The sequence below is a fragment of the Periplaneta americana genome, chromosome 4 (assembly GCF_040183065.1).
Source record: "Periplaneta americana isolate PAMFEO1 chromosome 4, P.americana_PAMFEO1_priV1, whole genome shotgun sequence".
Taxonomy (NCBI): Eukaryota; Metazoa; Arthropoda; class Insecta; order Blattodea; family Blattidae; genus Periplaneta; species Periplaneta americana.
The window spans coordinates 165,903,579-165,929,409 of NC_091120.1; the positions used below are offsets into that span (position 1 = coordinate 165,903,579).

At 35.8% G+C, this 25,831-nt stretch overlaps 1 protein-coding gene across 4 annotated transcripts in view; it reads left to right on the forward strand.

Annotated features, from left to right (window-relative positions):
• The window catches only part of mam (neurogenic protein mastermind), an 816,775-nt gene that overhangs the window by 447,051 nt on the left and 343,893 nt on the right, over positions 1-25,831 (forward strand). Inside the window, exon 1 of one of the 4 annotated variants that reach the window (XM_069824268.1) lies at positions 1,696-1,988. The exons of the other annotated variants lie outside the window; for them this stretch is intronic. Coding sequence (XP_069680369.1) covers positions 1,983-1,988 — 6 coding nt within the window. The 5' untranslated portion in view covers positions 1,696-1,982. Of the gene's footprint in view, positions 1-1,695; positions 1,989-25,831 lie in introns of those variants that run through there. 4 annotated transcript variants of the gene reach the window in all.

Below are 25,831 nucleotides of genomic sequence, written 5' to 3' on the forward strand. Positions count from 1 at the left end.
CATAAGATGTCAAAGACTGAGATGGTTGGGACACGTCACAAGGATGGAAACAACAAGGAAAGTGAAGATTGTCTTCAATAACAACCCAGATGGAACCAGATTAAGAGGAAGACCGAGAACAAGATGGTGGAACTGTGTACGAGTGGATGTGAATAGATTAGGAATAAGGAATTGGAGGGAGTTGGCGATGGATAGAGAAGGATGGAAGAGAGCCATAGAGGAGGTTAAGGCCCACCTGGGCTGTAATACCAAATAAGAAGAAGAAGAAGAAGAAGAAGTGATGGCAATGGTAGTGGTAGCAGCAGTAGTAGTAGTTAATTCAAAACTAGTAGCGGTTTTGTTGTTGGGTTCTGCTGGTATCCTGATTCAGAAATATGGAATATCTCATTTTTACCCGGAACACAAAAAAATATCGTACGAAACAAACAATGTACGATTCCGGCACATTTTTTGATGTGGTTGAATGTTATGTTTTATTTAACGACGCTCGCAACTGCAGAGGTTATATCAGCGTCGCCGGATGTGCCGGAATTTTGTCCCGCAGGAGTTCTTTTACATGCCAGTACATCTACTGACATGAGCCTGTCGCATTTAAGCACACTTAAATGCCATCGACCTGGCCCGGGATCGAACCCGCAACCTCGGTCATAGAAGGCCGGCGCTATACCAACTCGCCAACCAGGTCGACTTGATGTGGTTGATGTTTGTGTCCAGTGAACATTATCAGAATGTAGTAGTAGTAGTAGTGATGGTAGTGGTGGTAGTGGTAGTACTGGTAGTAGCAGTAGTAGTAGTAGCGGTTTTGTCGATCGATGACTTTTGCTGTTATATCTGTGGTGTTGTGATTCAGGAATATGGAGTCATTTTCACCCGGAACACAAAAACTCTGACCAAACAAAAATTTTACAATACCGGCACATTTTTGCTGTGGTTGATGTTTGTCTCTAGTGAACATTATAAGTAGTAGCAGTAGCAGTAGCAGCAGCAGCAGTAGTAGTAGTAGTAGTAGTAGTAGTAGTAGTAGTAGTAGTAGTAGTAGTGTATTCTTTGCCAGACATAATTATGAACATTAAATCCAGACGTTTAAGATGGGCAGGGCATGTAGCACGCATGGGCGAATCCAGAAATGCATATAGAGTGTTAGTTGGGAGGCCTGAGGGAAAAATACCTTTGGGGAGGCCGAGACGTAGATGTGAAGATCATATTAAAATGGGTTTGAGGGAGGTTGGATATGATGGTAGACTGGATTAATCTTGCTCGGGGTAGGGACCAATGGCGGGCTTATGTGAAGGCGGCAATGAACCTCCGGGTTTCTTAAAAGCCAGTAAGTATGTAGCAGTAGTAGTAGTAGTAGTAGTAGTAGTAGTAGTAGTAGTAGTAGTAGTAGCGAAAGCGAATCAAAACCATTAAGCTTTTGGTCACATGAACCTATGAGCATAAGATGACAGATACTTACAGAAGATCTCTTCATTTTCACCCGGACCGCAAAGAAAACGTCTAGCAAACAAAATAAGTTTTATGATTCCGCCACTGTTTTTTTCTGTAACCCCCTCTTTTCCCCTCTCTTGCTTTCGCCGTGGCCCCGCCTGGCTCTCCCCTCGCGGCATCGCATCCCATCACATTCTCCCTCTCTGTCTGTCGGATACCTCTTCGCGTGCGCTAGACTAGCTCGTTTCGCCGAACCGACACGGTAGCTTCGTCGCGTTGTGGTGTGTGGTGTGTATGTATGTGTGTGTATGTGTGTGTCATATTGTACTTGGTTGCTAGTTGGGCACCAGACGGCTTTGGCTCTGGATGTGCAATGCTGGTCCACCGCGTAGCGTCACCCGACGTGCCGTTCAGTGGTCGTGGTGGTTAACGTGTGGTTCGTCAAGTGATAAGTGTTTTTATATTAAGAGCAACTTATTCTAAAAATAGTTTTAATTTTTTTAAGTGATGTCTGTGTACATATCTGAAGATACCCGGCTACCGGCTTCCTTGTGATGATGGTATGTCTCTTTTTTGATGTATTAGTGTTTATGACTGTGGGGTGGTGGTGGTTTCATCCCCTATCTGCTACAACACCCACTCTTTTCGGTGGCGTTTTCACCACCCTTTTAAGCGAGAGTATTTAGTGACAATGTTTAGAGTTCCAACAAGCTTTAATATACGTCAGTGGGCGTGGTTACGTAAATACATTTTAAAATATGTGAAGAAGAGTGATATAGTCTTACAACAGTATTACAATACAAAGAAGGTGAAGTAATTTACATTAGACATGTTGACTTTTCCAAGTTATAAAACCGTACATTTTATTCGCTGTTTTGTGGATAACAATTTAAATCTGTTGATTTTCTAACCTACTTAACAAAATTTTGTTACGATCTTCTTTCACATCATTTTTTATATGTTATACTCTAGTCCGAGAAATACTTTAGAGTAACTCTCCATTGATTATTTTTTACACAGTCTTACAACAATATTACAATACAAAGAAGGTGAAGTAATGCACATTAGATCTGTTGACTTTTCTGAGTTATAAAACCGTACATTTTATTCGCTGTTTTGTGGATAACAATTTAGATCTGTTGATTTTCTAACCTACTTAACAAAATTTTGTTACGATCTTCTTTCACATCATTTTTATATGTTATAATGTAGTCCGAGAAAGACTTTAGAGTAACTCTCCATTGATTAATTTTTTTACATCTACGAACTGTTATAAATAGGCCGAGTTCGAATGCTGATAGGAACACAGTCCACATATTAATTCTTTAACTCTTCTTCCAAATTTCTAACCTAAAAATATTGTGCATTGTTGTCTTTCAAGCAAGATAGACGCAACAATATAGTGCTACAGATCAAACTTTAAAAAGACTTCATTTGTAACTTCTTCACTGAAAACATTACGATCATTATTACGAGCCCTGTGTTCGATTGCCGGTATGGGCACTTCCTACTTTTAATTCGCTTTTGGATAATGTGGGATAGAGGAATGGTGTTAATACAGGCTATCTTAGTCCTACTGTTACAATAGTATGACGATACAAAGAGAGTGAAGTAATTAATATACATTATACTTATAAAATAGCATATTTTTTCACTGTTTTGTGGACAACAGTTTACATCTCGTCATTTATTAACCTAATTATAAAATATTGTTGCGATCTTCTCCCTTCACTCTATTTGCGAGTGTATGTTTCTGTTGCTATAATCTAGCCGAAGGAACACTTTACAGTAACTTTTCTCTGTTTAATTTTTTTTATATTTGCGAGCTGTTGTAAGACTAAATCATCTTCAGTTCGGATGATAATATGGACACAGCCTATTTATTAATTTTTTAACCCTTCTTTCAAATTTCTAACCTAAAACTATTGTGCATTGTCGTCTTCCATTCTAAGACACAACTATGTAGTACCAAAGATCTGGCTTAAAAAAAGACCTTCATATGTGAATTCACTGAAAACTTTTTACAACTACGATCATTATTACGAGTCCTGTGATCGATTACCGGTAAGGACATCTGCTGTGTTTTATTTTCTTTTATATTTAATGTTTGCACACTGTAAGGTAGAAAATATAGAATTAATATAGGCGATCTTAATCCTGGCCCTTGGTTACTGATACGAATATCAGATTTTTTTTTATTGGGTATTCATGGTAAAATGTTTCATAAGTTGGTACAGAGAAGCTAAATCCTCTTAATGATACTTCCATGAAACGTTCGTTTGTTCCTGGTAGGAAGTGGTTTTTATCTCGCAATACAGACTTTTACTTTATGTGGAAACACCGGAAAATTGTATACTAGCCAATCAACTGTGAATTACTATAAATTTGAACTTTGTAACATAAAATTAAACTCACGGTTATTTTCCTTGTTGTAGTTTTAAAGATTTCTGATACATAGAAGCTCTAAGTAGGTTCAAAATTGACTTCACAGTGCACACTGCACTTCGTTATCTGTTACCCTCTTCGCGTGTTATGTCCATGTAAATCACACTTTGAACTTCAAACATACGATATTACTCTGTATGTTCGTGATAATTTACAATATAACCTATACTTTTCTTGTAAACAAATGCCAGTTTAGGATGGTTTGAAGGCTTTTTCCAAGCTAATACTGATGTCGTAGGAAACATCTGTTAAAATGGCACGTGCAATAATACTGGAAATTCTAATCCTATGAACTCTTCAGGTGTTGAATAAATATGACATCGGGTTCAAAGTCGATAAATTTCACATCCGTGAGGTAGGTTTCTTATTTAAGGAAAATGTTTTTTTTTGTAGTGTCAGACGTTTATTTTTCATGAATTTAGGTGATATTTATTTATTTATGAGTGGCATAAAAACCATTTTTAAATAAGTTGTAAAATTTTATTGTAAAGTATGTATTCAAAACTCTGTAATCTATTTGTACGAAATTTGTTTGTCTCAATATGGCTAGATTAGGCAGTTTTGAGTTCCTCGTTGTCCACCATTAGCTAGTATTTTTAATTTGCGGAAAATGTTCGAGCTGACCGAGTTAGTAAATGTGGAAGTACGCACTACCCAGACGCGAAACAAAAGCGAAATGTGGTACATAAAACCCAATAAATAATTAACAAATTAAGGGGTTGCATACACCTCCGAGGGTAAAAAATTGAATTTTCATTTTTCTTCTATTAATTTAATATGAACTCGAGAAATTTTAAGATATATATGTATATAAAATTGACCAAGTTGTGCACTATGATGTTCTCTCATGCAATGCCAGCAACATGTATCGCTCATTTTCTCAAACATACATTTCGGAGGGTTAAAGAAAAATCATTTTTCGTATAGTAATTTTATATGAACTTTTAGCTTTATATCTGTGAAACAAATTGTGAGATATCTATAAAATTGACCAAGTTTTGCATTAAAATGTCATCTCATGCAATGCCAGCAATATCGCTCATTTTCTCAAACATACATTTCGGAGGATGAAAAAAATGATTTTTCATTTCTCTTATATCCGGTAGTAATTCAATATTAATTTTTTAGCTTTATATCTGTGAAAGAAATTTTAATATATCTATAAAATTGACCAAGTTATGCATTGATTAAAATATCCTCGCATGCAAACACAATACCAACCAACAATATGTATCGCTCAAACGTACTCTTTCGAGTGTAAAAAAAATTGATTTTTCATTTTTCTTATAAGCTTATTAATTTAATGTGAACTCTTAACTTTATGTCTGTGAAAAAAATTTAAGATGTATAGAATAACATTCATCAAGTTACGCATTAAAATGTTTTGCTATACAAACACAATACCAACCACCAAATATGTAACTGTATTCCTCATTTTCTCAAAACTGTTCACATCATTTCTTCCACAATTTTGACATAATTGCATGAAATTTTGCGTGACCCTTTTTCTAAGATCAACAAACTGTACCTCAATATTTAACCTATCTTTAATAGAAATTTAAAGAAAACAAAAAATAAATCAATAAATAATTTCTTAAAAATTTAAATATGTGATTAAGAAAATTGCTGTTCCCCTTGCAGTGCAGATATTCTAACCATTGAGATAGAGTTTGTTAATATGCATGTTACCTTTAAGGCTGAAAATAAATGACTAAATAATATTAAACATCTAGGGAGTAATTTTTAATTTACAGTTTCCAACAAATCGCAAAATGATTTTTTTTTTTTTTTTTTTTTTTTACAAAAACTTTTAAAGTACTCGAATATTTTCTGTCTCAAGTCAAGGAGCAATTTTCAAACAATAAGCATACAAAGTTTAATCAAAATAGGGCCTAAGGATGTGTACAGGGTTTAATGGTGTGCCTTGTATTGTATGTCTGTGTATCTATTTATTCACACTGCAAACAGGCAAATGATCGGTGGCAGTGGTAACTAATTACACTCAATAATGACAATTAATAATAACACTAATAATAATTAATAATAATAGTAAAATAATAATAATAACATTAGTGTAATATTATTAGCAAGGAGCACCCTAAATTAAATGAAGCACGATCACTTAAAATACCATTTAAAGTAAATCAAATTTGTATCTTAACCCTAAGTTCTAACTAAAACCCACGAGTATGATATGTCCATATATGCACAAGTACCCACTGCCAACTCACTGACTGCACTGGAACTACGACACGTTTCACTGACACTATCCTGATTTCACTAACACTTCAAAGAACATTTCACTGTTCGAATACTTTGCACTACCACTATAAAACTTCACTGACACAACACATTTCTTCACTGATACAACACTTCAATTAACAAAACATCAATTACATCCTTTAAATAGTGTGTATAATATACTACCGTCTGTTAGTAAAGTCCTTAAGCTTATTTTTAAATACATTTTTGGTTATTGGTATTGGTGTGTAGGTAAAGCATTCCAGTCCCTGATAGTACGATTGAGAAAAGAAAACTTTCCAGTGTTCGTCCTCTGTCGTCTTTCCCTCAATTTGTGTCCTGGATTGAATTATATTTGTTCCGAAATGTCAAAAAGATTGAAAAATACTATTTTTTTCTTTATTTCTATAAACTTATTTTTAAAATTCCTTACTCATTTTTAAAGACCCTATCCAACCCATGTTCAACGTCGTCAGTGCTGCCTAGTGTCTACTGTCGGATTGTATTGAAATAAAAACGATAATACTATAATATGTATTAGGTACTCTACAGTATCTTTATTCCCTTTGGAAGTTGATTTATTATTGATAGAAATTAAACACCGTACGATGCATTTTTACTGTATAGATCAGGCTGTAATACGACATTATTTTTCCTCACTTCATCAATAATTCAAAGGAAATTTCGTAATCTAACAAAAATGTAACAAAATTAAAAGTTTAAGCTCTATATAGGGTAAAGGTTGGTAATATTGTGATGTGGGTAATATTGTGATAGTTCTTTTTGAGAATTTATTACAATTTTACTGAGCGAAATCTCGCTCAGCAAAATTTTAATAAATTCTCAAAAATAACTATCACAATATTACTCATCACAATATTATCAACCTTTACCCTAATTAGTTGAAATATATAAGACGAATAAAACCAGTTGTAGTCTATGTATATGTAGTCACGTTAAGATAGGAACGCAGTATCATCACCTGTCCTGGATTCCTGACGAGAGAATCTGGCAACCCTGGATGTGGAGGAATAAAATTTATAAAACAAAAATTTTTTAAGGGTAGAAAGTATGTAACTCTTTAGGCATTCATCAACATTGTCGGTTTATACATAACCACGCGAAGAACTCTGAAGTAATTGCTAAGAAAAAGTTGTGAGCTTGGTATATTAGTGAGTGAATTAGATGTGTTGTCAAACACGTTTTAACTTTACTTCGAATAAATTTCTGGAGTGTGGGAGTTAACAAAGGACAGGCACCTCTACTCTCCGTCATTACATTTTGTAAAATTAAAGTAGAAACTCTGATGAAACAGTAAATCACATTAAATAGTCTGCAGAATCAATATTTTGAATAGCTGTTGACATACAAACTTTAGTACTGTCACGCTCCCAAATATGCAAGACAGAATCTTTTATAGCTTAGGAATACATATTCGTGAAAATCATTGAATTGTGGCGCTCTGTAATTTCAATGAGTGTTAGAAAGGAGGAGCATGTGTAAACTTTGGGTGCCTCCTCGCTTGCGCCGCTACGATTCGCCGTTTATTAAATTTTGTAGAATTAAAGAAGAAAAATTGATCAAGCAGTACCTAATTCAGATTAACTACGGAATCAATATTTTGAATACTGAAATATAAACTTTAGTACCCTTCCCTTGCAAGAACTATTATAAGGAGTACATACTCGTGAATATCGTTCAAGGTGAGATCAGATACCCTATATGAGCAATGTTACATGAATCATCTTTAATCACCTTTACTTCAGGAAGTATCATAAACAGTATCTGTATGAAAATTTTACTGTTTCTTCTTTATTTTTTATTATTTTTAATATTATTATTTTTATTTATTCATTATTATTATTATTATTATTATTATTATTATTATTATTATTATTATTATTATTATTGAGGTGGAAAAATTCATATATCTTGGACCAACAGTAACAAATATGAATGACACTCGGGAGGAAATTAAACACAGAATAAATATGAGAAATGCGTATTATTATTCGGTTGAGAAGCTTTTGTCATCTAGTCTGCTGTCAAAAAATCTGAAAGTTAGAATTTATAAAACACTTATATTACCGATTGTTTTGTATGGTTCTGAAACTTGGACTCTCACTTTGAGAGAGGAACAGAGGTTAAGGATGTTTGAGAATAAGGTTCTTAGGAAAATATTTGGGGCTAAGAGGGATGAAGTTGCAGGAGACTGGAGAAAGTTACACAACGCAGAACTGCACGCATTGTGTTCTTCACCTGACATAATTAGGAACATTAAATGCAGACGTTTGAGATGGGCAGGGTATGTAGCACGTATGGGCGAATCCAGAAATGCATATAGTGTGTTAGTTGGGAGACCGGAGGGAAAAAGACTTTTGGGGAGGCCGAGACGTAGATGGGAGGATAATATTAAAATGGATTTGAGGGAGGTTGGATATGATGATTGAGACTGGATTGATCTTGCTCAGGATAGGGACCGATGGTGGGCTTATGTGAGGGCGGCAATGAACCTGCGGGTTCTTAAAAGCCATTTGTAAGTAAGTAAGTTTGACACAAAAAAAGTATTACATAATTAGAAACACTTAGAATTAGAATTTTTAATTAATTTTTGGCCTATACCAAATTACGTACAAAAGTTCAAATAAATGTTCCGAACAAAAAAAAAACTAAGCTTTGAATTTTTTTTTTAATTTTACCTTTGATCTCTCCTTAATTGTAATCTCAAGTGTGAAGTATGGGCGTTAAAAAGGGGCAATAGTTTATTCTGAGTACCCTCTCTCCTCCTGGCGCGATCACTATTCACCGTTTATTAAATTTTATAAAATTAAAGGACACAAACTGGTCAAATAGTAAATTAGATTAAATGCAGAATCAATATTTTGAATACTGTACATTAATACCCCCCTTAAAAGAAATATCCTAGACAGACTGTAACCTTTACCAGTACAATTTTCGAACATATTAGAGGAACTAGATCATTGCGAAACTTGTAATGAGAAAGTGTGTGTCATCTTCGTAACTTTTTTTTTTTAATTTATAAAGCTCTATTATAATACACAAGTAGCCTACTATGTACTAGAGTCTCAAGTAGTGGACACAGACTTGAGGTGTAACCGTGGTGATGTCTGGCATTGTAACGTGTTTACCGTTCCGTCTCACTATAGCTATGCAAAAAATAATACTGTATTCAGGGTCTTCTATCGAGTGACGCAATGTAAGAATTGCGTTATTAACTAGAGAACGTAGATTAAGACAAGTTTATTCACGATATTTGTTCCAGAACTTGACAAAAATTGCGTACGAATCATAAGAAACGAAAACTGTAACGTAAAGCTTGGGCTTCAGTATATTTCTCTTTTCCAGTGACAGAAAAAGTGATGACGAGGTTTAATAGCGCCATTACAGACACAAAAAAACCGTATTTTTCTCGAAACGAAATTTTGATTTGTCAAAAGTGGTTCATTCCATACAAAACTCTAGTTACTATATTCGTCTAGTGTTTCAATTAACTTCGAAGATTTTTGGACAATTACTGACGAAAGTGGTGAATTAATAACAGCAAAAACATAACTGATAACACGAAAAAGCTTCTCATATATATGTTCAACGACCTCATTTTGAGCTCTTGCTTTAAAGATAACCAAATTGGTGCTTGACAAAAAAAATATAACTTACAGACGTGGATAAATTATTAGACTATATTAATTATATTTGCAGCGAAGCTGTATTTATCGACAAAAATAATGAACAAAAATGTATTTTGCACAGAAATAATGAACAGAAAATTGAGCCTGAAGGTTAGTAATATTAACACATAGATTTTGTCAGGGATGCTGGAAACCAAAGTTTGACACTTTCTTTAAATATCAGCATCATTTAGCCATATATCAGACTGCTTAAATGAGTCCATGTTTTGTTGTAAGCCTCTTTTTGTTCACTTCCTTCTTCAGTATAGATCACAGATTTTCAATTTCGTTCATGTCTGGTCTTCTTGCAGGCCATGGGAGAATATCTTCTGCAGTATATAATTAAAACACCAGTAGTACCAACAGAGCCAGACAAAATATACTTAACCATTGGAAAAATATACCGGAAGATGTAAACAATCATATTTACAACAATAGAGAATGTGAATTATAGCCTACTGATAGTTGATATGACGAATTATGTTTCCAAGAAAAACGTTTTAGTCTAATAATTTCTCCACGTCTGTAGAATCAGAGTGATTTAAGATTCTGAATTGAACGGTTATTTTAAATCTCTTATAATGGTTATGTAACGTAGCATCGTAATTGATGATACCGGGTTGGTACTTCAGCGAGACAGTTCCGAGAACACCTCCCCCCCCCCCAGCGCAACCGTAAAAACGAGACCGCTCGCTAAATCCTAGGGACACGTGGTACACTCTGTACTTAGCAGATAAATCTCTAATTTAATCATATTGGCAGGGACAGCGGGAATTGTTTGAGATAACCTGTTACACATTCGCTTTGACACCGCGAATGTTGAAAGGTCGCCAGGGATCAAACCCCGTTCCATTAAAGAAGGTTAAATTCGCCACTGCATGTTTGAACAGGATGTGATATTTGTAGGGCGGTCTTCCACAAACTTACGCAGGAAAAAGTCGTAAGAACCCTGCTGAGTTACAAATGGTCAGATTTCGTGCTGGCTATTTGTCGTATAAAAGTTTCATCAGCCCTCCAATATTAATCGAAGAGGAAGACAGTGAAAACGTCTTTATTTGTAATTGGGTGCTACTAAAATAGACGGAATGAAGCTACGATTTCTTTATTTAACGACTATTTTCAAATATATAGATTAGTTTGAGATATGGTGAAATTACAGGGTAATAACTTATGTCTTTCATTCTACAGAGGATCGTATTGAAAGTCATGAGAAAAACATTGCTATAATTTCAACTTCAACAATGTAACAAAAACGATTATATGATCATAATCTACAGACTTTACACGATGAATTGACATATTGTGAAGTCATTAACTTCTATCATGTGACCACAGGCAATGTTTGCAAAATGGTCGACAACGATGGTTCGTTTCGACAGCGTGCTGTCATTAAATTCATTGTTAAGGAAGAAAAATCTGCTGCTGAAATTCACCTCAGACTTCAGCGTGCTTACGGAGATGTGTGCATGGGCACCAGCAGTGTTAGGAGATGGGTGAAACATTTCGAAGATGGGAACACGAGCATCCAAGATGAGCCTCATAGCGGTCGCCCTCTAAGTGCCTCCACGGAACGCAACAAGGAAAGAGTTGATAGTTCTGGGATGCATTTTGGTTGAATTTCTTGAACCTGGACAGACAATAAATGCTATCAGCTATATCCAGACAGTTTTGAAGCTCCGTCGTGCATTGCGCGAGGAACGCCCTGGAAAGATGATCCTGCAAGACGATAGATTTTTTTATTTATTTTATTGGGTTATTTTACGACCTTGTATCAACATCTAGGTTATTTAGCGTCTGAATGAAATGAAGGTGATAATGCCGGTGAAATGAGTCCGGGGTCCATCACGGAAAGTTACCCAGCATTTGCTCGTATTGGGTTGAGGGAAAAGCCCGGAAAAAACTTCAACCAGGTAACTTGCCCCGACCGGGATTCGAACCCGGGCCACCTGGTTTCGCGGCCAGACGCGCTGACCATTACTCCACAGGTGTGGACGCAAGACGATAGATAACGCGTGGCCTTACACTGATCGTGTCACCGTGGAGAAAATGAGAACATTTGGGTGGGAAAATTCCGCAACTCCCTACAGTCCCGACTTGGCACCCTCCGACTACCATCTTTTCGGTTCTGTAACATGCCGACTACCATCTTTTCGGTTCTGTAACATGAGTTGCTCATGACTTTCAGTATGACCCTCGTATATTAGATTAACATTCATATAGCAGAATTCAGTTCATTAAGAATATCAAACTATTGGACTGATAGGATATTATGACGGGGATGCGCAATAGATCTTTCAGGTCGTAGTCATAGTCGAAATATATTTTTTTTATTAAATTTTTTAGGCGGTGTACGAATCAAGCACTGTGTAAATAAAATTCTGTGACGGAAGTTTTAAGAGGGATTTAAATGTTACTGCTACGAGATTGTCACGTTGATGTTGGCGTTTTTCCACCACTTTACAAAAAAATGCATAAATTAGTGGGGCAACCGTCGAGCAGTTCGTCTTTGTAATTCTTTCTATTTATATACGAAAAAAACTTGCTCTCTATACCCATTCATCTACCGTACCAAAAAAACCTACAACCAAGGTATCCCAAAAGCCTGAACAAACCTAACCTGTCACTGATCGCAGTCTTTATGAAAACTCTCTCATTTATTTTTCCACACTTTGGCAGCACTGCGATTATCATTCCTAGAGTCAACTGCCAGATATGTCATCACTGTAGCCTATTAGTGTATTTTATGCCTGAGATATTTAACACACAATGCGACATAAAACGTTTGAGTAGAAATATGGAAATATAAGAAGCGTGAAATATATAATTAATTTGTTACCGCGTGTATATCTGTAAAGTTATGCCATCTCTCAGTTTCATTTCATCATGAAATAACACAAATCAGACATCAGTCCGTGTATGGTGCGTAGTGAGATTAAAGTTTCAATGACTTCATCTCAAATCAAGCAAAGGAAATGAAACATAATGTAAGTCATTTTAAATATATAAAACGTGCATGTTAGCCTATTTCACATTATTTAACGATGCTGTATCAACTGTGGACTGTTATTTATTGTCGATGGAATTGGTGATGGTATTTGGCGAGATAAGGCCGAGGATTTTCTATTAATTACCTGATATTCGTCTTACAGTCGAAGAAAACCTCGGAAAAATCCAACTACGTTATTAGCTCAAGCTAGAATCGATCCCATGCGTTAGTGCAGTTCCGTACCTACAGGAAAACGCGCCTACCGCCTGAGCTATGTCGGTGGCTTGTAGAATTTAAATAAGCTGTACTATTACATAAGAAAATTGTTTTTATGCTCGACCATGCCGAAATGTAGTAATTATACACCTGGTAGCAGTTCTTTAATGCATGTCATTAAAGTACACCTATTCATTAAAGTTCAGGTTTTCGATTATTCTCGGATATGCAATCGAAAGATGAGGGAAACGTCACGGAGGCTGGAAATCCAATACTGTCGCAGAAGGTTATGTTCTGTTACTATAATAATTAGCGTTAATTGTAAATAATATTCAATTAAATTCAATTTGTCATCTCGTTTTCCAATTCTAAATCAATTTCCAGGTTATACATTATCTGCATTACATCAAGGTCAATGACATTATTGTTCTTCGGAAAAAATCAATACTTTCGCGTCTGCGCACATCTCACAATTCACGAGCTATGAACAAGGTCACTTCCGATCTTCTGTCAGATACAGATAAAATGAATACTTCTGATTAATTTCAAGTTAGAAATATGGTCGAGCATAAAAAGACGTATGAAACTTGCCTATAACGGTAATTAAGACGCTCGTATGAAAATTATGAAACTCGCTTGCGCTCGTTTCATAAACAAACATACTTGCGTCTTAATTACTATCATTATAGGCTCGTTACATAATTTATTATTATACACATTGGCTACTGAAAAAAGATACGCAAAGATAGAAAAATAAAGACATATTGTTCCACATTACAATAGCGTCTCATATCTGTATCGTAGCAACGAATTAACACGTTTAATTAACAGTACTTTTTCATTTATATGATAATGGAACCGAAATGCATCATTTCGTCAGAGTCCGCCACCGCTGCATCGCGTTTTACGACCACCCAGTGGCTTTTCTAAAGTGTATCATAGAAATCAATACGTGATAACATTCACAAAACGGCAAAGCCATAGACTTTGCAAGCACCACACTATAAAAGCATATCGTAGTAACAAATACGTGATAGAACTCAACAAAATACTTCAAATATGGTATCCATATCGCTAACATGATATTGCACGTGGAAGAAAAGCATCTGAGCGCAAAAACACACAACGTTTAAGTGTACTTGGGACATGTACCCATAGCAACCAGTATGTGACAGTCAGGGTTAGGAATTTCATACATTTGGATTACATGTTTTCAAGGATGTTTATTGATATGCTGATTTATGATCTACACTTATATAGTAAACAAAAATCATAATTTTTAGATAAATTTAAATGACTGCATCGTATTGTCATAAATTATCATTATTATTATTATTATTATTATTATTATTATTATTATTATTATTATTATTAGTATTCTGCATGATTGAGCATTTAAATAAAATTATTATCATGAACTTTATAATTCTAGTGACAACACTGAGGGGGAAAAAAAAGGCTATTCACTCCAAAGCAAGGAGAATTTTTTTAATTAATTTATATGCTGGCATTGCCAGTAACCCAACATTTGGCTACAAAAAACCCTAATTACATAAGAATAAAATCATTAGATATAGTATTAGAAGCAATCCACTGTATGTTGTAACAAAACAGTGCAGGCAATATTAGCTAGCAAAGACATAATATCTATATTATTGAATTGAAAAACATTAAACATATCAGTGATTTTTAAATAGAGTGTCATAGCAATAAGTCCATGTTGTTTCCAAGAAACATTAAAGGAGCGAAAACATTTAAGGAATATCGGTGCTCTGTAATGACTCTTTTGACATTTATGTGAGATCGTAGGCAAAGCCCACTTGTCTCACTTCGATTATACCGTTCCACTTGAAATTTTGAAGGGGAGAAAGCCAAACATTCATCGCAATATCAGCAAACATTAAAGGCGGGAAAATTCAATCAAGGACAGCTCTTAGCTAAGAGAGCATAATCTTTCCAAAAGAAAACGTTAGTTAATAGAGTAAAACTATTAAAAAAAAACGCCGTTATCTGTGTGTGTTTATCACAGCAACAAGTGCGTGGTGTTGGCGAAGAGAAACGTCAGCTGACTAAGTGAAAATATTGCAAAGTGTCGACGTCTGTCAAAAGTCTATCGCAGCGATGTCGTGTTGCCAAAGTGAAACTTGATCTACGTAGTAGACTCGACTCGTTTAAAACCTTGAAGACTTTGTAAAGAGCTTATCACAGCAATGTGTGCGACGTTGCCAAAGGAAGACACTGTAATAACTTAAAACATTGCAAATACTGTGACTTGTAAATAATATACTGTACAATAACAACGAATTCATTATGTTGTCAATTACATAACGCCTTGGCAGAATAGAAAAACGGAACTCTGCAATGCAAATTTATCGCTCTCTCGTATTAGTTCGAAGGTCCCGCAGTCGAGGACGTTTCCTTCGAGCGAAGAGCGTTCTGAACCACGTTGACGAGCGAACTATGCTCGCGTGGAAGGAGATTCGCAGAAAGCAACCGGGAATCGTTTAAATTTTTGCTCAGAAGCGCACACAGCCTGCAGTACTCTTTACTGTGACTTAATGCGTTAGATATGTTCTGTGAGATAATGAAGGATAAAATAATATAACAATATTAATATTCATTCTGATTTAACTTCTATTTACTATATTTCGTGTTTAGTTTTATTTTCAAATGCTGCATCAGTGCTGTATTAGTGAAAATTATTTATGTTACATTACTTACTTACTTAGTGGCTTTTAAGGAACCTGCAGGTTCATTGCCGCCCTCACATAAGCCCGCCATTGGTCCCTATCCTGAGCAAGATTAATCCATTCTTTATCATCATATCCCACCTCCCTCAAATACATTTTAATATTATCTTCCCATCTACGTCTCGGCCTGCCTAAAGGTCTTTTTCCCTCCGGCCTCCCAACTAACACTCTATATGCATTTCTGGATTCGCCCATACGTGCTACCTGCCCTGCCCATCTCAAACGTCTGGATTTAATATTCCTAATTATGTCAGGTGAAAAATACAATGCGTGCAGTTCTGTGTTGTGTAACTTTCTCCATTCTCTTGTAATTTCATCCCTCTTAGCCCCAAATATTTTCCTAAGTACCTTATTCTCAAACACCCTTAATCTCTGTTCCTCTCTCAAAGTGAGAGTCCAAGTTTCACAACCATACAGAACAACCGGTAGTATAACTGTTTTATAAATTCTAACTTTCAGATTTTTCGACAGCAGACTGGATGATAAAAGTTTCTCAACCGAATAATAACAGGCATTTCCCATATTTATTCTGTGTTTAATTTCCTCCCGAGTATCATTTATATTTGATACTGTTGCTCCCAGATATTTGAACTTCTCCACCTCTTCAAAAGATAAATTTCCAATTTTTATATTTCCATTTCGTATAATATTTTCTTCACGAGACATAATCATATACTTTGTCTTTTCGGGATTTACTTCCAAACCTATCTCTTTACTTGCTTCCAGTAAAATTCCCGTGTTTTCCCTAATCGTTTGTGGATTTTATGTTACATTACATGAAACTTAAATGTAAATAATTTATATATTAAACGGTGTCTTTGGATCAAAAATATAAATAATACAAGAATAAATACCATATTAAATTTTGTCTTTGGTTCGAAAATACTTATGAGCTATATAATTATGAATGAATGAATGAATGAATGAATGACAAGATTAAGAGAAACGAAATTAAATAATGATTTATGTTCTTCACTCTGTAACATTTTTCACACACATCACTTTTGAGGTACATTGGCTTACTGTACTTAGTCCTAATTTATATTTGTCGCTTAAAAGTTTAGCCTCCACAACCTGTCTCCCCATCCATGTTTACTTGGACAACTGTCACGAGTAGTGATGAGCAGAAAATCACTGGTCTGTGATTTATCACGGTGACCGAAAAATTACGATCACACCTGTAATTAAACTGCTCTTTAAACAGTGATCACAGTTCGAGAGCTAAACTGTTCATCAGATGAGACAATTCATGTTCTTTTCTCACTGCGTGGACTGCGCTGCTGTGTTTATGCTACCTAGTGACAAAACTGGGAACTACGCCCGCGAATTGTGAGCGCCAGATTTTAACAATACATTACTTGTCAATAAGTTTATTACTCACAATATACTTAACTTTATTTCAATCGGAATTATGTATGGAATTATAGGATGGGGTAGGTCATTTAAATCCAATTTTAATCTACTTTATTTATTACAGAAGAAAATAATTAAAATATGTCTTTATAAACCTATTGATTTTCCATCTCAAAAATTGTTTTTAGACTTCATTTATCTTAAAATAAGACAAATTTATTATATTGTAGTAATAAAATTCATACATAAAAATCGAAATAATTTTGAATTGTATTCTCATAGTTGTGAAACAAAAGATATGAATTCTTTAAGATTGTTTGAACCAAAATGCAATACTGCTACAGTATTTAATCATAATAGTAATTTAGGCCCAAGAATATATAACAAATTTATATTTAAATATCCTAATCTTGTCAATTCTAATAGTTCTAGTATTAAGGGGTTAGGTATAGCTTACAGCAGTAATATTTTTGGAAATATTCAACATTTTTTTCCCTCCATTACTGTACCTTGTACAATAATGAAGATTCGTATGTGTAAAACACTGTTCTTCTGCTATATGAAAAAAATATTTTTACGATTTAAAAAAATTTTTAATATATTTTTCTTTTCAAAATTCCAAATAGTGGCAGTTCACTGTGCAGTGTTGAAGCGTTTCCATCACAACTCATAAACTTGTTAACTTTTTCATGTTCTCTCTCTTTTATTTTATTGCTGAAACTCATGTTTACAATATCATGCTCTTTCAACTACATTCCTTAATAAATAATTTTTTTGTATTAAAAGAAAATACTGATATTTGACCATTTGTTTAAATGGATTTATTTTTTATCAGACAATCTATCAAAGGTAGAGAAGTAATCTTACATCACATTGTAGATATGACATGCATTAATACACACAAAAAATTTCATCACAGAAGGTTGGATAGTTTTTGAGTTATGTGGGAAACGCTTCATCACTGCACAGTGAACTGAATTTTGAAACAAAAAAAAAATGTAAATAATTTCTTTCAAATCGTAAAATAGTACATTATGCAACGAGCCTATAATGATAGTAATTAAGACGCGAGTATGTTTGTTTATGAAACGAGCTCAAGGGAGTTTCGTAATTTTCATACGAGCGTCTTAATTACCATTATAGGCAAGTTTCATACGACTTTTTATGCTCGACCATATTTCTAACTTGAAATTATTCAGAAGTATTCAATTTATTCGTATCTAACTGAAGAGTGTAAGTGACCTTGTGCATCGCTCGTAAATTGTGAGATGTGCGCAGACGCGAAAGTATTGATTTTTTCCGAGGAACAATAAGTCATTGACCTTGTTATAATCTACAGAATAACATGAACTAATTTTGATATAACCTGGAAATTGATTTAGAATTGAAAAACGAGATGACAAATTGAATTTATTTGAATATTATTTACAATTAACGCTAATTATTATAGTAACAGAACATAACCTTCTGCGACAGTATTGGATTTCCAGCCTCCGTGACGTTTCCCTCATTGTCTTTCGATTGCATATCCAAGAATAATCGAAAACCTGAACTTTAATAAATAGGTGTACTTTAGTGACATGCATTAAAGGACTGCTACCAGGTGTAGACTATAATTACTACATTTCGGCATGGTCGAGCATAAATATTTTTTCGATATAGCACAAGGACAGTTTTTTAAACATACTAATTTTCATGATTGTATAAGATACAGTAATGGAGGAAAAAATGTTGAATATTTCCAAAATTTTACTTGCTGTAAGCTGTACCTAATCCCTAAAATAAAAAAAGTTATGTATGGATTTTATAAAAATTGAAAAATTGTAAATTTAAATTTATATATTCTTATTGCGTAGTAGATATAAGACATTGTATTGTACACTTCTTAATTTCAATTCAGGAATCCGCCCCTGAGTTCTACTATTTCAGGAGCGCGCTAAAGTTTTTCTGTTGATATATATTATTTTATGTTACAATTATTAGCAAAATAAATAAATACATTTGTAAGCTGTCTACCGATATTTCTACATAATTATTTCCATTAGCTATTAACCGAGTGAGTCATCGTCATTGGTTAAGCTGCTTGCTGCCATATCGGTACGTCAGTAATCTGTTTTACCGACGTGGTGACGAGTAGTGGAAGCACTTGCATCTCTGTGGAATGATTCTGGTCAGTTGCGCCGTACGTGACAACATACATATATCGCTGTTATCTGCCTCGTTTCGTAAGACGTGAGTTATTGAGGGGGTATTTACAGAGTAAAATACAGAGAACTGAGCAGATATAGTTGCTGCTCCAGCCGGCAAACAAGCTGAGAACAAACTACAGCAAGGTTGGACTTGCACCACCTTAGGAATGGGGATACAAGGGTCATTCACACAGAACACGGAAAACATTCCTTCAGGAGTCACTCATTTTAGTGATAAATGTATGTTTACTGCAAGTTGAAACCACTGCCAAATGGAACTTCCTTGCTCAACTTTTACAGAAATTCACGGACAAGGAAAGTGTTATACAGAGTGGAAGGGAATCGATGCACCAACATTTAAGAGGTGATTCTACATGTTAAATATAACAAAAACCTTTATTACTAGGGCTAGGATTTTGATGAAATTGCATCTTTTTTCTGGTAAGCCAGAAACATTGCTGCTTTAGTATTTATATGTTATGTGATAAACTGAGTATTTTAAAACATATTTGTTAGGGCATTTTTTTTTACATATTTTACCTCTTACAACTCATAAGAGCATTTTTTGTTTTATTCGGTCATTTTTAGGGTATTTTCATTCAATTTTGGCCATAAATCCCCATTATTGATGTAAAATACTATTTATTACCTTTGACACTTTCTCTATATATTTTTTCAATTAATACCCATTATTTTGTTTATTATTGTAATCGTTTTTCTACACAAATATCATTTTAACGTAGTACATCCCCATATAATGGATCAGTCCAACCATCCCTTCAATAAAGACTCCTCTATGCCTGCTAGTTCCGGATAAGAGTGGCCTTGTGGTGGACTATATGGAACTACATCAGGTAAAATAATTAATTAAAGTGTATTACTTAGAAAAATTAGGTAAAATTAAATAAACTTGAATGTAGGTACTGGAATTTAATTTAATTACTAGTCTAAATATTAATATTCCTACTAAACCAATTACGTCAGATCAATTTTTAGGGCATTTTAAGGGCATTTTTGAAAGAATTTTAGTTCATAAATGCATCGTTTTAGGACATTTTTTTCATAATTTATAGGTCATCAAAATCCTAGCCCTATTTATTACACTTTTTCTTCGATGTAGCTCAGTCGGCAGACTCGCTGGCCTGCTAATCCGGAGCTTCGCTCGGGCTTGGGTTGGATCCCCCTTTTTGTCTGACTGGTTTCTTCCGAGGTTTTTCCCAGCCGTGGGACTATTACCGGATGGTCTATGGCGAGTCCTCGGCCTCACTTCATTTCACCCCCGTTTGGTCTGATTACCTGGTTGGGTTTTTCCGAGGTTTTCCCCAAGCATAAGGTAAATGCCAGGTAATCTTTTGCCGAATCCTCGGTCTCACCTCAACTCACTACAGCTTGCCAAAAAATTGTAAAAAAAATTGTAAAATTGTAATTGTAATCTTGTAAAATTTTGACTTGTTCCAGATCTTAAAGCTTCATTGCTAATGTAAGATCTATTTATTTTATTTTATTTTAGTTGGTTATTTAACGACGCTGTATCAACTACTAGGTTAATTAGCGTCGATGAGATTGGTTATAGCGAGATAATATTTGGGTTCTCAAACTTTATTTTCCGAGTGGTGAAGAATCCATTTACCATCAGCAGAAATGCATGGATTTTTTCATAAATTAGAATAGTCCTAGTTTTATAATTACACGTATTAGTTTTGCAAGAAGCACTAGGTCTTTAATGACAGGAACAGTTTTTGAAAGTTAAAATATAATTCTGTGATCAATTTTATAGTTTATTAAAAGTACTGAAGAACAAGAACTACTTTCACATAAGTAGGTTGTAGTGAGAAAAAAAAGCATTTGTAGGAAATTACAAGTACTCCTTTTGTCTTTGAATCCAGATATTCCGCAGAGTTGTAAAAAGGTCTGAAGGTCACTACCACTAGAATATTCAATATTAATTTTTAGCAGAAATCTCTGAAGACAATTTATTTTTTTTTTTTTTTTCACAAAAAAAATGGATTTTAAGCGAATTTCTGAACCAAGAATTTCTGTAAAGAAACTAGATTCAAACGCTCTTACCGGTTTCAAATAATGGCAGTGAGGTTAAGGGAACAGATTAACCACTATACCTCGGTGACGGTCGCTAAAAAAATGTATGCTTACGTGGATTTCATTTTTATTCCCCGTAGTTCTTAATAGCAGCGAGGTACGTTGTGTAGCAAGATATGTTATGTTAAATCTAGGAATGGCCCTGAAAGAAATACCAGTGAGAAATACGACATCGTACCCCTGCCGTTACGTATCCAAGTTGTTATAAAACACTATGGAAACAAGAAACCACTTGCTGGTTGCCATGACGTCAGGTCTGTTTTTAATATGTTAAGAAAGAGCTCTTATTGCAGAACTTAACTGCTCTAGTGTCTATGCAAGTCATAGAATAGACCAGAAACATCATGGCTACTTTGCCAGCTGGAAACAAAATACATAAAGAGAAGACGTTAGATGCTTGTTGGCGAAATATGTTGTTCATATTCCAATTGCCAGTAGCAAACTATGGAAACTCAGGAGTAATCTGATTAACAGATATTTGATTGATTCGATTTAAATTCTGGTAGCCCTGAAGCAGAACATCACCAGCTATTATCTGTGCATTTCGAACTGGCGGCTCAAGGTCACGTACAGAAGAACAAACCACGCACGAGTCACTGAACTGAAAATTGTGAACTGAAGCTCCGGTAATCCCGGCTGTCCCAGCTGACTAACAGAGAAGAATGGCCCAGGATTGGCGTAAGCACACGTGTCAAATGCAGTCTATTACTTGATCTTGAGTGGCCAGTTCGAAATGCACAGATAATAGGTGCATTATCACTGACATCGGTTGAATTCATACCAGCGTACAATCTCATCGATGCATTCTACGTTGAGAATTCAAGCACGTTAGATTCAAAACTGCATATTTCCGATAACTTTTCTCTTTTTCCATTTTTCGCCATCTACCCTAATAATAACGGAGCTTATCTACTGTACTCCAACCACGAGAAAGTCTCAGGGGAATGAGACGCAGCGGGGTAATGCTGTGAATGAATGTTGATGTCATAAGATGTCATAAGGTCACACACGTGGGTACACGCATCTCCATTGGCTAACTCTCACAGCACAAACGATAACACTGACACACACACATTTATAGTACCCTAGTTTCAAAATTAGATCACTGTTAATCTCCTGGTCTTTTAATCCCTCCATACAGGAAATAATATATGCAGGAGAGCGCATGTTTTTTAAACTGACGTTATAACGGTAATATTATCTATCTACTTCGCTCCAGTAGATGACGCAGTAGTAAGCACATTCCTTTCACGGTTAATCTCCTGGTTGGAGAACAGTATGTCATCGAACTTTTGAATCACCTGTATATGAATCAAGCATAACTTAAAAATTTAATGCGTAATAGCAATATTAGTCTATTGCTAAATAGGTTATCTTTTCTCACTACACACCGCAACCTGCAGGTCAAGATAAATGGGTTTCCTGACACTGCTCAACTTTTTCGTTTTACTCAAATGGTTAACGTCGGCAAGTCAAAGAGTTAAATATCTACTGTATCGTAAACAAATACTCGCACACCATTCTTTCAACACTAGCTGATAGTTTTGTTTATTATACGCTGTCAGATACGCGATACGCTTCTAAGGTAAAGATTAAGCCTGATTTCCGACCTCGACCTATCCCTCCAAATGACTCTGAACTTGACTGTCAAAGGGTTGCCGATGTTAACCTTTTCAAGGCGACGATTATGCATGATTCAGGGATTTTGGCCCTCGCAAAAAGTTAATAGATAGAGTGAGAGGTCCACACCTGTGGAGTAACGGTCAGCGCGTCTGGCCGCGAAACCAGGTGGCCCGGGTTCGAATCCCGGTCGGGGCAAGTTACCTGGTTGAGGTTTTTTCCGAGGTTTTCCCTCAACCCAATACGAGCAAATGCTGGGTAACTTTCGGTGCTGGACTCCGGACTCATTTCACTGGCATTATCACCTTCATTTCATTCAGACGCTAAATAACCTAGATGTTGATACAGCGTCGTAAAATAAAATAAATAGACTGAGAGAGAGTTACTCATCACTACTGGTGGACTGGGTCACACAGGTCAGACCGTGAAGTCATAACACCTAACGCTTCCTTCGTATCATGTCGCGGTACATTCCGTGTTAAAACACAATATTTTTCCACACGTCCGTTACTAACCATTATGTCTGTTGACTAAACAATGTCATGATGAGTTATATTTTCTTGACATTAGTGTCCCTCAGCTTCGAGCATAGATACTGTTCTCCAACCAGGAGATCAACCGTGAAAGGAATGTGCATACTATTGCGTCATCTATTGGAGCGAAGTAGATACTGTTCTCCAACCAGGAGATCAACCGTGAAAGGAATGTGCTTACTATTGCGTCATCTATTGGAGCGAAGTAGATACTGTTCTCCAGCCAGGAGATCAACCGTGAAAGGAATGTGCTTACTATTGCGTCATCTATTGGAGCGAAGTAGATAGATGATATTATCGTTATAACGTCAGTTTAAAGACCATGCGCTCTCCTGCATATGTATGGAGAGATTAAAAGACCAGGAGATTAACAGTGATCTAATTTTGTAACTAGGGTAGTATAAACATGTGTCTGTCAATGTTATTGTTTGTGCTGTGAGAGCTAGCCAATAGAGAAACAAGTATCCACGTGTGTGACTTTATGACATCTTATGATATCAACATTCATTCACAGCATTACCCCCCCCCCCGCGCTTCATTCCGGAAAGACTTTCTCGTGGTTGGAGCACAGTATACAATATTATCGTTATAACGTCTGTTTAAAAACCATTCGCTCTCCTGCATATGTTATTTCCTGTATGGAGAGATTAAAAGACCAGGAGATTAACAGTGATCTAATTTTGTAACTAGGGTAGTATAAATATGTGTGTATCAATGTTATTGTTTGTGCTGTGACAGCGAGCCAATAGAGATACGAGTACCCACGTGTGTGACCTTATGACATCTTATGACATCAACATTCATTCACAGCATTACTCCCCTTCGTCTCATCCGGCAGAGACTTTCTCGTGGTTGGAGCACAGATTCATCCTCTTCCCTCTTCCCCTGCTATGCACGTTCGTGATTAAATTTCTTATGACGCAACACACAGCTCGCTCGCTAGCCAAACAACGAAGGAAAAGGGCCAATAACGCTTAATAGAGCTTGTACTTCTTCTGTTGCATCCCCGGTATACCCGAAACTATTGAAAGATGATAGATGAAGGTGAAATGAGTCCGAGGTCCAGCGCCGAAAGTTACCCAGCAATTCTACTGCAATTCGTTGAGAGGGAAAGTGTCTGGAAAAAAAAAAACAATCTGGATATGAACTCATTTAAAAGACATGCTGTTACTTCACAGCGGTGGACTAATTTCAGGCTACCAGAGTTTGCTCGAAAGCCGAACTGTTCCAAAATAATAATAATAATGTGCGTTGAATCGACGGCAACTTGAAAGAACTGTAGCAGCTCAAGACCTCTCAGCTAATAGCCGTGTGCGAAGTTTGTCGTAGCACCTGTCTCCTTGCATTTGAAGAGATGTTAAAATAACTGGTCTGCAGCGCGGGGAGGTGAAGGGTTAATTTGCAACTTTAATGGATAACGAGGACCTGTCACGGCGCACACATCAACCTGTGTTAACATTTTTTTTTTTTCCCCTTCCTTCTTCTGCTTTAAAAGTACGTGAGTCGCAAAGTAGGGAATAAGGGGGTGGGGACACTGAGTCTTGCGGCAAGAAAGATGTCTTCCTGTTGACGAACCATGTCAGTGATGGGGAGATAAACTCCTGTTTGATATGATGCGGCGAGATTTCCACCAACAACGTCCCAACTATCATCACCACCATTAGGAATCGAAAGTAAACGCAGTAACTATGAAGTTGGTGTTGCTGCTTCGTACATACAGAGTGGAAGTAATACAGGGTGTATCTAAATTGGTGTCAAATATTTCGGGGACGTGTTCCTAACATCAAAACAATTTAAAAAGTTAATAAGAACATGGGTCTGAAAACCATTCGTTAGGGAGTTATTAAAGGATTTGTCCCTTTATTGACCGCTGATTGTTTGATGGTTTTTTGTTTATTTGTATTTTGTAGAGCGAAGAAGTCAGAAGAAAATGTATTCTGTGAGTGAACAGAACGAAATTATTCGAATCATCTAATTGAAGATGTGCTTCTGGACGTCATCCAACGAATGTGTTCTAACACGATGCTGCTCCAGCTCATTTCAGTCTGATAGTTCGTAATTTTTTTAATGATCGATTTCCCCAAAGATGTATTGGTCGAAGGGGATTTATTGCATGGCCTGCTCGATCGCCTGATTTGAATCCAATGGATTTCTTCGTCTGGGGACATTAAAGTCCCTGGTTTATGCAACTCCTGTACCTAATGTTGATATTCTGAGAGCGTATCCAAACTGGATTTCACGAAATACGAAACACTCCAGGAATTTTCAACAGAGTACGCCAGAG